Raw genomic sequence first — 12,163 nt, forward strand, 5'->3', positions numbered from 1 at the left:
CAACTTAACCCTAAGTGCCACCCCCTCGCCCTGATGGGTCATACCAAATGGTGGTGCCCAGAGAGGAAGAGATTTGGGCGTGGCCTGTGGAGGGGGGTGGGGAGAGGACTGTACCAATAGAGGGGGGGTTGTACCAGTGAGGGGGGTTGGCTGTGGCTTGAGGGCTTGGGGGTGTGGCCTGACTCAGCTCCACTCCTTCGCCCTCCTGGATGGCACCAACGAAGGGGGCTGTGGCCTATAGTGTGGGGGTGTGGCCAAACTCAGCCCCGCCCCCTCAGATTATACCAATGCCGTGGGGGATTTGGGCGTGGCCAAAATAAATCCCACCCCCTGGCTCAGTGGCACTTGGGGCGGATTTGGGTGTGGCCTAACTCAGCTCCACCTCACCTTGCTGGATTGTACCAATGCAGTGGAGGAATGGGGAGGTATGGCCAAACTCAGTCCCGTCCCCCTGGACCATACCAACACACCGGGGGGGGGGGGGGATTGGGGTGTGGCCTGCAGAATAGGGGTGTGGCCAAGTGTGGTCCCACCCCCCCGGACTGTACCACCGCAGAGGTGCCCGGGGGGAGGCGGAGATTCGGGGGGTCCCTAGGACAGGTCCCTCTCCCGCGGCGCCCCGTACATGTAGGTGTCCTTGCCGGGCTCCTGCACGAACTCCTCCTTCTTGTCCCAGTCGGCCGCCCAGCCCCCGTTGGCGAAGCTGGTGCTCTTGGTGGCCCCGTAGCCGCCCCCGCCCCCGTCGCCCAGTCCCCGGGCGGCCTCGTCCTCCTCGTCGGCCAGTTCGTCCTCGTGGATGAAGCCGCATTTCTCGGAGCTGGTCTCCTCCGGCTCGGCCCAGGGCTGCTTCTCGCCCGAGGCGAAGATCCCGTAGAACACGACCCCCCCGTAGTGCACCAGCGAGGCGATGAGGAACACGTACTGCCACTCCTCCGCGTCTGCGCCCCCCAGGAATTGGGGGGGTGGGGCCAGTGCAGAGTTGGGGGGGTGGGAGCGGGAGGGGGTGAAGAGGGCAGGGAGTGGGGGAGAAGAAGGAGTGGGGGGACAGGAGGGGAGGGGTGAGCAGGGCAGGGAGTGGGGGAGGGGGAGAAGTGGGGGGACAGGAGGGGAGGGGTGAGCAGGGCAGGGAGTGGGGGAGGGGGAGAAGTGGGGGGACAGGAGGGGAGGGGTGAGCAGGGCAGGGGGCAGGGCACGGGGGATTGAGGAGGAATTGGGGGGGTTGGGAGCAGAGCAGGGAGTTGGTGGGAGGGGGAGTGGAGGGGATGGGAGGGGGAGGAGTAGGGAGAATGGGAGGGGTGAGGAGGGCAGGGAGTGGGTGAGGGGGAGGAAGAGGGGGCGGGGGCAGGGCAGGGAGTGGGGGAGGGGGAGGAAGAGGGGGCGGGGGCAGGGCAAGGAGTGGGGGAGGGGGAGAAGGAAGAGACAAAATAATATTTTATTTCCCTCCTTTAAAACCTTTTGACCTGGATGGGGGTGGGGGGGGGGTGAGATGGGGGTGAGATCAGCAACCCCCCAACACCGGGATCCTGAGTGTCCCCCCCCATGAACACTGTGACGAACTGGGACTGTTCTTGCTGGGGTGTGTGAATGCTGACAGGGGAGTGTGACTAGGATGGTCTGCATCGGGGGATGGGAGCCGGCCCAAGGGAACATACCTGAGCTTGTAACATGAGAACCCAGGAGGGGGTTGGAGGTCAGATGACTCCGGGGCCCGGGAAACTGAACAAAGGCTGTGGGAGGGGTCGCTGAAGGCAGAGTGCTGGAAGCAGGCTGGAAGGAGGCTGGAGAGATGGCTGGGAGGCAGAGATGGCTCTGACCCCCCAAAGGGGGGGGCTGGGATGCCCTGGGACCCCAAGCTGGACCTAACTGAGGGGGGCCCTGTTGTCTGTGCCTGCAAGACCTGTCTTGGACTGTATTCCTGTCATCCAAATAAACCTTCTGCTTTACTGGCTGGCTGAGAGTCATGGTGAATCGCAGGAAGCCGGGGGTGCAGGGCCCTGAGTCCCCCAATACTCCGTGACAACTGGTGGCAGCGGCGGGATCTACTGCACCCCGTGGACGGCGCTTCCTGCAGTAAGTGACTGGGGAGCAGTAAAACGAAGGGGGATTGACGGGGACCAGGCCAGCTGAAGAGTGGGAGAGAGACGGTTATTACCCCTGGGAGTGTGTGACCAGCGAGAAGGACTTTTGCAGTAACAGGGTCCCCCGTGGGATCGCAGCGAGTGGTCCCAGGGGCGGAGGAGTCTGCAGCTCGACCCTGGCAGAGAGGTGGTGACCTCGAGAAGGGCTGGCACACTAGGGGTCCCCCTGGGAACTGTGGGGAGCTGTGAGCACACAGGCCGGTGAGTGGCCAGCAGGAAGATGTATGCCAAGCGGCTTAAGAGCGACCTGGTGGAGCTGTGCAAGCAGAGGCGGCTGCGCATTGGGAGGCTCACCAAAGAACAGCTCATCGCCCAGCTGGAGGCGGAAGATCGCGCGAATGAACTGATCCCTGTGTCTCAGGGAAGCAGCCTGGCAAATGCAGCGCAGGCACCAGTGTCTGTCCCGGCTGGGAGTGGTCAGCCGGCTGCTGAGGGCTTCCCGAGACCCCTCCTTCCTATGCCTAGGGGAAGGGTGGGGAGGAGCCCAGCAAATACCGAAGGCGCCGTGATCCCCCCGGCCAGCAGGGGGTCCCCCCGGCGAAGCCCGCCGGCCAGCAGAGGATCCTCCCGGCGACGTTCGGCATCCGTGGAGCGGAATTGGCTGGAATGGGAGAAAGAGCTAAAACTGAGAGAGCTGGAGGATCGTGAACGACAGAGACAGCATGAACGGGAGGAGAAAGAGAGACAGCATCAGCGTGAAGAGAGACAGCGTCAGCATGAACGGGAGGAGAAAGAGAGACAGAGACAGGAGAATGAGAGACAGCATCAGCGTGAACTGGAACTGGTGAGATTGAAGGGCAGCGAACCCCCGGCTGCGGTGAGTGATGGGGGACCCAGGACTGCACGGAGCTTTGATAAGTGCATCATGGCCCCATACAAGGAGGGGGAGGACATGGATGACTTCCTGGAGGCCTTTGAGACGGCCTGCGAGCTGCACCGGGTGGATCCCGCGGACAGACTCCGGGTCCTTACCCCCTTACTGGACCCCAAATCCGTGGCATTGTACCGCCAACTGGGAGAGGCAGAGAAAGGGGACTACGAACTATTCAAAAAGGCCCTGCTACGTGAGTTTGGGCTGACTCCTGAGATGTACCGGGGAAGGTTCCGGAGTCAAGATAAAACCCCTGAGATCTCATATCTGCAACTAGCCGTCCGCATGGAAAGATACGCCAGCAAGTGGGCTGGTGGGGCCCAGACGAAGGAGGACCTGATTAAACTGCTGGTACTGGAGCAACTGTATGAGCGGTGCCCATCCGACCTGAGGCTGTGGTTGGTGGACAGAAAGCCAGAGAACCCGCGACACGCCGGGCAGCTGGCTGATGAGTTTGTAAAGAGCCGGTCAGGGGGTGGCAGGGAGGAGCCCCAAAGGAACAGGCCCGCCGTGATGCAGAGAGAGAGTCACCCTGGGACCTCCCAAAGAGGGAATATGGGGAATCCCCTCCCACGGGGAATGCCCAGCGTCAGGGACAACCGACCGGCTCGAGGGGACCCACAGGACATGAGCTGCTATTACTGCGGCCGAAGAGGCCACGTTCGGGCCCAGTGCCCCAAGCTCAAGGACAGACTGAGCAGACCGAACCCGCATAGGGTTAACTTGGTAGAGGCCCAGACGGACGAGGGGCAGGCTTCTCACGCAAGAGGGGCTGGCAGCTTATCAACTGCCCAAGAGAGAGAAGGGCCCCAGGCCAGCTCCTCTAGGGGGCTGGATGCCCCAGACTCAGGGTTTTTGGTTTATACGGTGGGCGCGGGGCTGTCCCTCCGGAGAGAGTACCTTGTTCCCCTGGAGGTGGATGGGAGGAAGGTCAATGGATACTGGGATACGGGCGCAGAGGTGACGCTGGCCCGGCCCGAGGTGGTGGCCCCAGATCAGGTGGTGCCCAACTCCTACCTGACCCTGACGGGGGTGGGCGGAACACCAGTCAAAGTGCCCGTGGCAAGGGTACACCTGAAGTGGGGGGCCAAGGAGGGCCCCAAGGATGTGGGGGTACACCCGTATCTGCCCACTGAGGTATTGATGGGGGGGGACCTGGAGAACTGGCCAAGCAACCCCCAAAAGGCACTGGTTGTGACCCGCAGTCAGAGCCGGCGAGGGGCCCTGCGCCCTGGCCTTGGGGGGGGTGCCTTGCCTGAGGCGCAGGACCCTAACCTGGTGGGGAGGGAACGCCCAGGGACGCGGCTCAGGGAGGCTGCAGCTTCGGACCCAGCGGGCGAGAAAGAGCAGGTGGCCATCCCTGTCCCAGCTGCTGAGTTCCAGGCCGAGTTACAGAGAGACCCCTCCTTGCGGAAGATAAGGGACCTGGCCGACCTCAATGCGGTACAGACCATGGAACGAGGTGGCCGGAAAAGGTTCCTGTGGGAGAAGGGGTTCCTGTACCGAGAATGGGCTCCCCCAGGGAAAATGGAGTCAGGGGGGATCAGGAGGCAGCTGGTGGTACCCCAGAAGTATCGCCGCCAGCTGCTGTGCCGGGCCCATGACATTCCCCTCTCAGGGCACCAGGGAACCTGGCGGACCCAGCAGAGGCTGCTACGGAGCTTTTACTGGCCTGGGGTCTTTGTTACTGTCCGACAGTACTGCGGATCCTGTGACCCCTGTCAGAGGGGGAGGAAGGCCTGGGACAAGGGGAAAAGAGCTTTAGGACCCTTGCCCAGCATAGAGGATCCTTTCCAGAGGGTGGCCAAGGTTAAAAGGGGGGCTCTAAACCAAGAGAGCCCAAAGCACAGACCTCCGGACTGGAGCGCTGGGAGAAGACCACAGCCCAGTTGGAACCCCAGAGGTATGGGGGTGGGAAAAGGGCACAGGCCGCATAAACCTTCCCACATGCGAACTGCGAGTGCCATCAAGCACCCGCGACCTAAGGGGGGGCGTGGAACGGAAGGGGCCTGGTGTAATTCTCACCAAGGAACTGGAGGGATGCGGGGGCATCCATGGGAACGGGGGTAGGTTCGAACTTCCCCGGGTCACTGGCTAAAGTGACCCTGCTCAGTTCGGTCTCGAAGGGGGGAGAGATGTGACGAACTGGGACTGTTCTTACTGTGGTGTGTGAATGCTGACAGGGGAGTGTGACTAGGATGGTCTGCATCGGGGGATGGGAGCCGGCCCAAGGGAACATACCTGAGCTTGTAACATGAGAACCCAGGAGGGGGTTGGAGGTCAGATGACTCCGGGGCCCGGGAAACTGAACAAAGGCTGTGGGAGGGGTCGCTGAAGGCAGAGTGCTGGAAGCAGGCTGGAAGGAGGCTGGAGAGATGGCTGGGAGGCAGAGATGGCTCTGACCCCCCAAAGGGGGGGGGCTGGGATGCCCTGGGACCCCAAGCTGGACCTAACTGAGGGGGGCCCTGTTGTCTGTGCCTGCAAGACCTGTCTTGGACTGTATTCCTGTCATCCAAATAAACCTTCTGCTTTACTGGCTGGCTGAGAGTCATGGTGAATCGCAGGAAGCCGGGGGTGCAGGGCCCTGAGTCCCCCAATACTCCGTGACAAACACCAGCTTCAACAGCCCCCCCAGCCCTGCGGTGCCCCTCACTCCCGACCCGCAGCCCCCTGATAGCCCAGCCCTGCCCTGCCCCCCCCAGCCCTGCCGGTGCCCCTCACTCCCGACCCGCAGCCCCCTGATAGCCCAGCCCAGCCCTGCCCCCCGCAGCTCTGCCGGTGCCCCTCACTCCCGACCCGCAGCTCCCCGATCACCCAGCCCCCCCCAGTCCCGCCGCACCTTGTGCTTGGTCATGGCCCCGACGATGATGGGGCAGACCATGCCCGAGAGGGTGCCCACCCCGTTGGAGATGCCCATGAGGATGCTGGCGTAACGTGGGGCGATGTCCAGGTGATTCACGTTGAACCCTGTGGGGACGGGGGAGCAAAGACAGTAGGTCAGAGCCCCCTGCCCTGCCCCACAGTGCCCCCTGCTGCACCCCCACCCCCTGCCCTGCCCCATGGCACTCCCTGCCCTGTCCCACGGTGCACCCTGCCGCACCCCTGCCCCCTGCCCTGCCCCACAGCACACCCTGCCCCACGGTGCCCTCTGCCATGCCCCTGCCCCCTACCCTGCCCCACAGCACACCCTGCCCCCTGTCCTGCTCCACAGCACCCCCTGCCCCACGACAACCCCTGCCGTACGCCCCGCCCCATGGTGCCCACTGCTGCACCCCCACCCCCATCTCTGCCCCACGGCACCCCCTACCACCTTCTACCCCCTGCCCCACAGCACCCCCTGCCAAGACCCCACCCTCCTTCCTTTCCCCCCTCACCCCCTGCCCTACTCCCTGCCCCACATCGCCCCTGCTGGGTCCCCGTCCTGCTCCTTGCCCCACGGTGCTCCCCGCCGAGCCCCCACTCTCTTTCCTGCCCCACGGCGCCCCCTGCTGACCTGAAATAGCGAAGCCACTGAAGCCCACAGCAAGGACCAAGAATGAGATGGCGACGCCTTTACTGTGGGAATAACCCACCACCAGCAGCAGAGTCGCCTCCATGCCAAAGCCTGGGGGGGGGGGACAGAGAGAGAAACTGAGTCACACACACCCCCGGCCCTGCCGGTGCCCCTCACTCCCGACCCACAGCCCCCTGCCAGCCCGGCCCTGCCCCCCCCCAGCCCTGCCGGTGCCCCTCACTCCCGACCCACAGCCCCCTGCCAGCCCGGCCCTGACCCCCCAGCTCTGCCAGTGCCCCTCACTCCCGACCCGCAGCCCCTGCCAGCCCGGCCCTGCTCCTCCAGCCCTGCCGGTGCCCCTCACTCCCGACCCGCAGCCCCCTGCCAGCCCGGCCCTGACCCCCCCGGCCCTGCCGGTGCCCCTCACTCCCGACCCACAGCCCCCTGCCAGCCCGGCCCTGCCCCCCCCAGCCCTGCCGGTGCCCCTCACTCCCGACCCACAGCCCCCTGCCAGCCCGGCCCTGACCCCCCAGCTCTGCCAGTGCCCCTCACTCCCGACCCGCAGCCCCTGCCAGCCCGGCCCTGCTCCTCCAGCCCTGCCGGTGCCCCTCACTCCCGACCCGCAGCCCCCGTCTCACCTCCGCAGTTCATCATCTTGCGGACGTTGGTGGTGGACATGATCCTGCGGCTGCGCAGGAAATCCGCGATCTGCCCCCCGATGGGGACGATGATGGTCATGACCAGGTGGGGCAGGGCGGAGAGCAGACCCACCTGGGGGGGGGCAGGGAGAGGGGGAGTCACCTGGCCTGGCACCCGCGGGGAGCCTCCCCCACCCCCCGCCCCCTCTTTCCTGGGTCCCACCCCGCTGAGTCTGGGCCCCAACCAACTCGTGACACTGATGGGAGGAGGCAGGATTCGACTCCCGGATTCCCTGCTCAGGGTGGGGGGCCTGGGTTCTGTCCCGGCTCTGGGGGCTAGTGTTTAGAGCGGGGCAGGGGCCTGGAAGCCCGGATGCCTGGGTTCTGTCCCGGCTCGGGGAGGGCAACGCGGGGGCTGGGTGCCTGGACGCCTGGGTTCTGTCCCGGCTCGGGGAGGGCAGCGCAGGGGCTGGGCGCCCGGATGCCTGGGTTCTCTCCTTGCTTGGGGAGGGCAGCGCGGGGGCTGGGTGCCCGGACTCCTGGGTTCTCTCCTGGGGAAGGCAGCGGGGTGGGGTGGGCGCTGGGGCCCGGACTCCTGGGTTCTCTCCGGGGGAAGGCAGCGGGGTGGGGTGGGTGCCGGGGGCCAGGACTCCTGGGTTCTCTCCGGGGGAAGGCAGCGGGGTGGGGTGGGCACTGGGGCCGGTACCTTGCTGATCTCGAAGCCGAAGACCTCCTCGAAGTAGGCCGGCTGGCTGATGAGCAGCAGGTAGAAGGTCCAGCTGCGGCAGAAGTTGGCGACGATGATGGCGTAGACGGGCATGGAGGTGAAGAACTTGCGCCAGGGGGCCTTGAATTTCTGCCAGGGGAAGGGTGAGATAGCCAGGCTGCGAGCTTCCCCATAGCAGTGCCCCCAGGCCAGGGCGTCCCAGCGCTGCGAGCTTCCCCACAGCAGTGCCCCCAGCCCAGGGCGTCCCGGTGCTGCGAGCTTCCCCACAGCAGTGCCCCCAGCCCAGGGTGTCCCGGCGCTGCGAGCTTCCCCACAGCAGTGCCCCCAGCCCAGGGTGTCCCGGCGCTGCAAGCTTCCCCACAGCAGTGCCCCCAGCCTATGGCATCCCGGCGCTGCGAGCTTCCCCACAGCAGTGCCCCCAGCCTATGGCATCCCGGTGCTACGAGCTTCCCCACAGCAGTGCCCCCAGCCCAGGGTGTCCCGGCGCTGCGAGCTTCCCCACTGCAGTGCCCCCAGCCTATGGCATCCCGGCGCTGCGAGCTTCCCCACAGCAGTGCCCCCAGCCTATGGCATCCCGGCGCTGCGAGCTTCCCCACAGCAGTGCCCCCAGCCTGCTTGCCGTGGGGTCTCACCACCAGGGGGTTCATGAGGCTGGCGCTCTCCCCGATGCTCTCCTCGATGTACCGGCGCTCCTCCTCCGTGATGGTGGGGTGCTGAGCTGGGCTCTCATAGGAAACCAGCAACCAGAACATGTACCAGAAGATCCCAAAGCTGCCTGTCGATGGGAGGGGGGGAGTCACCGCGGGGGTGGGGGCACAGCCAGCTGGGAGAGCCCCCCCGCCTCTGTGTGGGGATACTGGGCAGGAGGGCCCACGGGTGTGAGGGGGGAGGCTGGACGCTGGGGTGGATGGGCCTGTGGGCGAGTGGGGGGAGACTGGACGCCGGGGTAGATGGGGTCGTGGGCGGGTGGGGGGAGGCTGGACGCCAGGGTAGATGGGCCCGTGGGCGAGTGGGGGGAGACTGGACGCCGGGGTAGAGGGGCCCATGGGCGGGTGGGGGGAGGCTGGACGCCAGGGTAGATGGGCCAGTGGGCGGGTGGGGGGAGGCTGGACGCCAGGGTAGATGGGCCAGTGGGCGGGTGGGGGGAGGCTGGACGCCGGGGTAGAGGGGCCCGTGGGTGGGTGGGGGGAGGCTGGACGCTGGGGTAGATGGGCCCGTGGGCGGGTGGGGGGAGGCTGGACGCCAGGGTAGATAGGCCCGTGGGCGAGTGGGGGGAGGCTGGATGCCGGGGCAGATGGTCCCGTGGGCGGGTGGGGGGAGGCTGGACGCCGGGGTAGATGGGCCCGTGGGCGGGTGGGGGGAGGCTGGACGCCGGGGTAGATGGGCCCGTGGGCAGGTGGGGGGAGGCTGGACGCCGGGGTAGAGGGGCCCATGGGCGGGTGGGGGGAGGCTGGACGCCGGGGTAGATGGGCCCGTGGGCAGGTGGGGGGAGGCTGGACGCCGGGGTAGAGGGGCCCATGGGCGGGTGGGGGGAGGCTGGACGCCAGGGTAGATGGGCCCATGGGCGGGTGGGGGGAGGCTGGACGCCAGGGTAGATGGGCCCGTGGGTCTGACCTTACCATAGACGTAGAAGACCGAACTCCACCCCGAGTACTGGACCAGGACCCCAGCCAGCGGCATGGCCACCACTGCGCCCGCGTAGGAGCCTGCGGGAGGTTGTGGCCCACGTTAGCCAAAGCCCCGCGGTGCGAACTGAACAAACCCCACTCCCCCCCCCCCCCCCCGGCAACTGGGGGGAGAACCCAGGAGTCCTGGCTCCCAGCCCCACTTGCTCTAACCACTAGACTCCACTCCCCTCCCGGTGCCGGGGCAAGAACCCAGGCGTCTGGGCTCGGCAGGGGAGGGTCCCTTACCACAGAAGGCCGTGGTGGCCAGGCGGCTGCGCTCCAGAGGGGGGGCCCACTTGCTCCAGATCCCATGGCAGGCTGGGTACGTCACCCCCTGGGACAGATGGACAGACAGATGTTAGGGCTTGGGGGGCGTGGCCAGGCTACCAGGCTCCGCCCCTTCACCGGCACCCTTCCCCCCCCTGCACTGACAAGCCCCCTCCATTAGGAAGGGGGCGTGGCTATCACATCAGGCCACACCCCATACCGTGTTGCACTTTCAGGCCCACCTCCCAATAGGCAAAGAAGGCGTGGCTAGAGGGAGATCCGCCCCCTACCAGCAGCTCCACCCCCTTCAACAGGTTGCCCTCTCCCACCCAGACTAGGATGGGGTGTGGCCAGAAAAGCAAGCCCCGCCCTCTTACCCCACCAGCTCCATGTGGGGGAAGGGGTGTGACCAACATATCAAGCCCCACCCCCTAACCCTTCCCCCCCCCAAGCTTCCCCCATGGGGATGGGGGCGTGGCCAGGAAGGCAAGCCCCACCCCCCTCCTCCTCAGTCCCCGCCTTCAGGGGCGCTCACCTCCACCAGCCCCTGCAGGATGCGGACGAATATGACGCAGCCGTAGTGAACCCTGGCGGCCGACGGGATCAGCATGTTCAGAGTCGAGGTGGCCACAATGGCAAAGCCAAACACACTGCGGGGGGAGGGGAGGGTCAGGGCAGGGGTGGGGCGCTTGTGCAATCGCACCTACGCGACTCACCCTTGTGCAGCGGGGTGGCTGCTTGTCAGCAAGATACACCAGGACTGCACGCTCGCCGGGGCATGGCACGCTCCCTGCATGCTAGTGTGTTGCACGCTTGTTGGTCACTCTTGTGTTTGCCTGCTCGCTGCTCACTAGTGCATTGTACAATCACTGCTCACTGTTGTCTTTGCTTCTCACTAGTTCATTGCATGCTCGCTGCTTCCGATTGCATTTGCATGCTCACTGGTGCCAGGCACACTGTTGTGTTTGCATGGTTGCTGCTCAGTAGAGTCTTGCACACTTGCTGCTTGTGACTGTGTTTGCACACTCGCTGCTCACAGTGTTTGCACATTTGCAGCTCACTACAGTGTGTGCATGCTCAAGGAGTGCTAGTGTATTTGTGTGCTTGCTGGTGCATTCAAATACTCACCGCACATTAGTGCATTGCACACTCTGTGCTCACTATAGTATTTGCACTCTCGAGGGTCACCATTGTGTTTGCATGCTCAGTGCTCACTAGTACACTAAACACGTGTTGCACACTATTGTGTTTGTATACGTGCAACTCGATTGTAAGTTTCCAGGTTCACTGCTCAAAAGGGCATCACATGCTGGCTGCTCACTATTGTGTTTGCACACACATTGTTCACTAGTGCACTGGATGGTTGCCGCTCACTTGTGCATTGAATGCTCACTGCTCCTATTGGGTTTGCATGTTTGCTGCACAAAAGTGCATTGCACGCTCACTGATCACTAGCGTTTGCATGCTTGCTGCTCACTAATGCATTGCGCTAACACTAGTGACACACTATTGTGTTGGCACAATGGCTGCTCTCTATTTATGCCACTGCTGGTCATGGCTGGAGCCGCATTGTCCCTGATCATAACAGCTGCTCACTAGTGCATTTTGCCTACCTCACACTGTCGCACCATTGATGCCTCTGGGGTGGGACGCGGGGAATGGGTATCTGGGGACCTCTCTGGGGTGGGGCACAGGGGCTGGGTATCCGGGGACCCCCCAACCAGCAGTGGGACCCGGCCCCTGTGGGGTGGGTCACGGGGGCTGGGTGCACGGGGACCCCTCGCCCGGAGCTAGGATGCGGCCCCTCTGGGGTGGGGCGCGGGGACTGGGGGCAGGGGACTCCTCGCCCAGTGCTAGGATGCGGCGCCTCTGGGGTGGGGTGCGGGGGCTGGCTGCAGCGCAGCGGGCCAGGAACCAACCGAGGATTAGCCCATTTGGAAAGGGGCCAGGCCTTGACAGGGCAGAAAGGAGCCTGGGGAGATTTAATGAGATTGAGATTTTGTACCTGATCTGAAAAGTCTCCCTGCCCCCCACCCACAGCCCAGCCCCCCCTGGCTGAACCTCCGCCCCCACCGCAGCCCAGTGCCCCCTAACCCCGCCCTGGGCAGTGGGGCCGGCTGTGTCTCTCCTCTAACCGATTGGCAGCGAATTTCTGGGCGATGAAGCCCCCGGGGATTTGTGTGACGATGTAGCCCCAGAAGAAGGAGCCGTGAATCATCCCAACTGTTTCGGGGTCCCAGGTGAACTGGGCTTTCTGTGGAGGAAAAGAAACAGAGGAAAGACCCCGGGCCCATCCCTCGCTCTCCCGCACCCCCATTCCCCGCACCCCTGAACCAGCCAGTCCCTGCCCCCCTGAGCCAGC

General features: G+C 65.0%; 2 protein-coding genes across 2 annotated transcripts in view; both read right to left on the reverse strand.

Annotated features, from left to right (window-relative positions):
- The window catches only part of LOC101949384 (nucleobindin-1), a 137,129-nt gene that overhangs the window by 84,272 nt on the left and 40,694 nt on the right, over positions 1–12,163 (reverse strand). The gene's annotated exons all lie outside the window — the stretch shown is intronic.
- The window catches only part of SLC17A7 (solute carrier family 17 member 7), a 28,329-nt gene continuing 16,172 nt past the window's right edge, over positions 7–12,163 (reverse strand). Inside the window, exons 3-12 of the mRNA XM_065571115.1 lie at positions 11,937–12,055; positions 10,337–10,451; positions 9,781–9,868; positions 9,487–9,573; positions 8,500–8,642; positions 7,847–7,996; positions 7,141–7,273; positions 6,503–6,613; positions 5,824–5,976; positions 7–938 (exon numbers count right to left, since the gene is read on the reverse strand). Coding sequence (XP_065427187.1) covers positions 592–938; positions 5,824–5,976; positions 6,503–6,613; positions 7,141–7,273; positions 7,847–7,996; positions 8,500–8,642; positions 9,487–9,573; positions 9,781–9,868; positions 10,337–10,451; positions 11,937–12,055 — 1,446 coding nt within the window. The 3' untranslated portion in view covers positions 7–591. The remainder of the gene's footprint in view (positions 939–5,823; positions 5,977–6,502; positions 6,614–7,140; positions 7,274–7,846; positions 7,997–8,499; positions 8,643–9,486; positions 9,574–9,780; positions 9,869–10,336; positions 10,452–11,936; positions 12,056–12,163) is intronic.

This window comes from Chrysemys picta, chromosome 17 (assembly GCF_011386835.1).
Source record: "Chrysemys picta bellii isolate R12L10 chromosome 17, ASM1138683v2, whole genome shotgun sequence".
NCBI lineage: Eukaryota > Metazoa > Chordata > Testudines > Emydidae > Chrysemys > Chrysemys picta.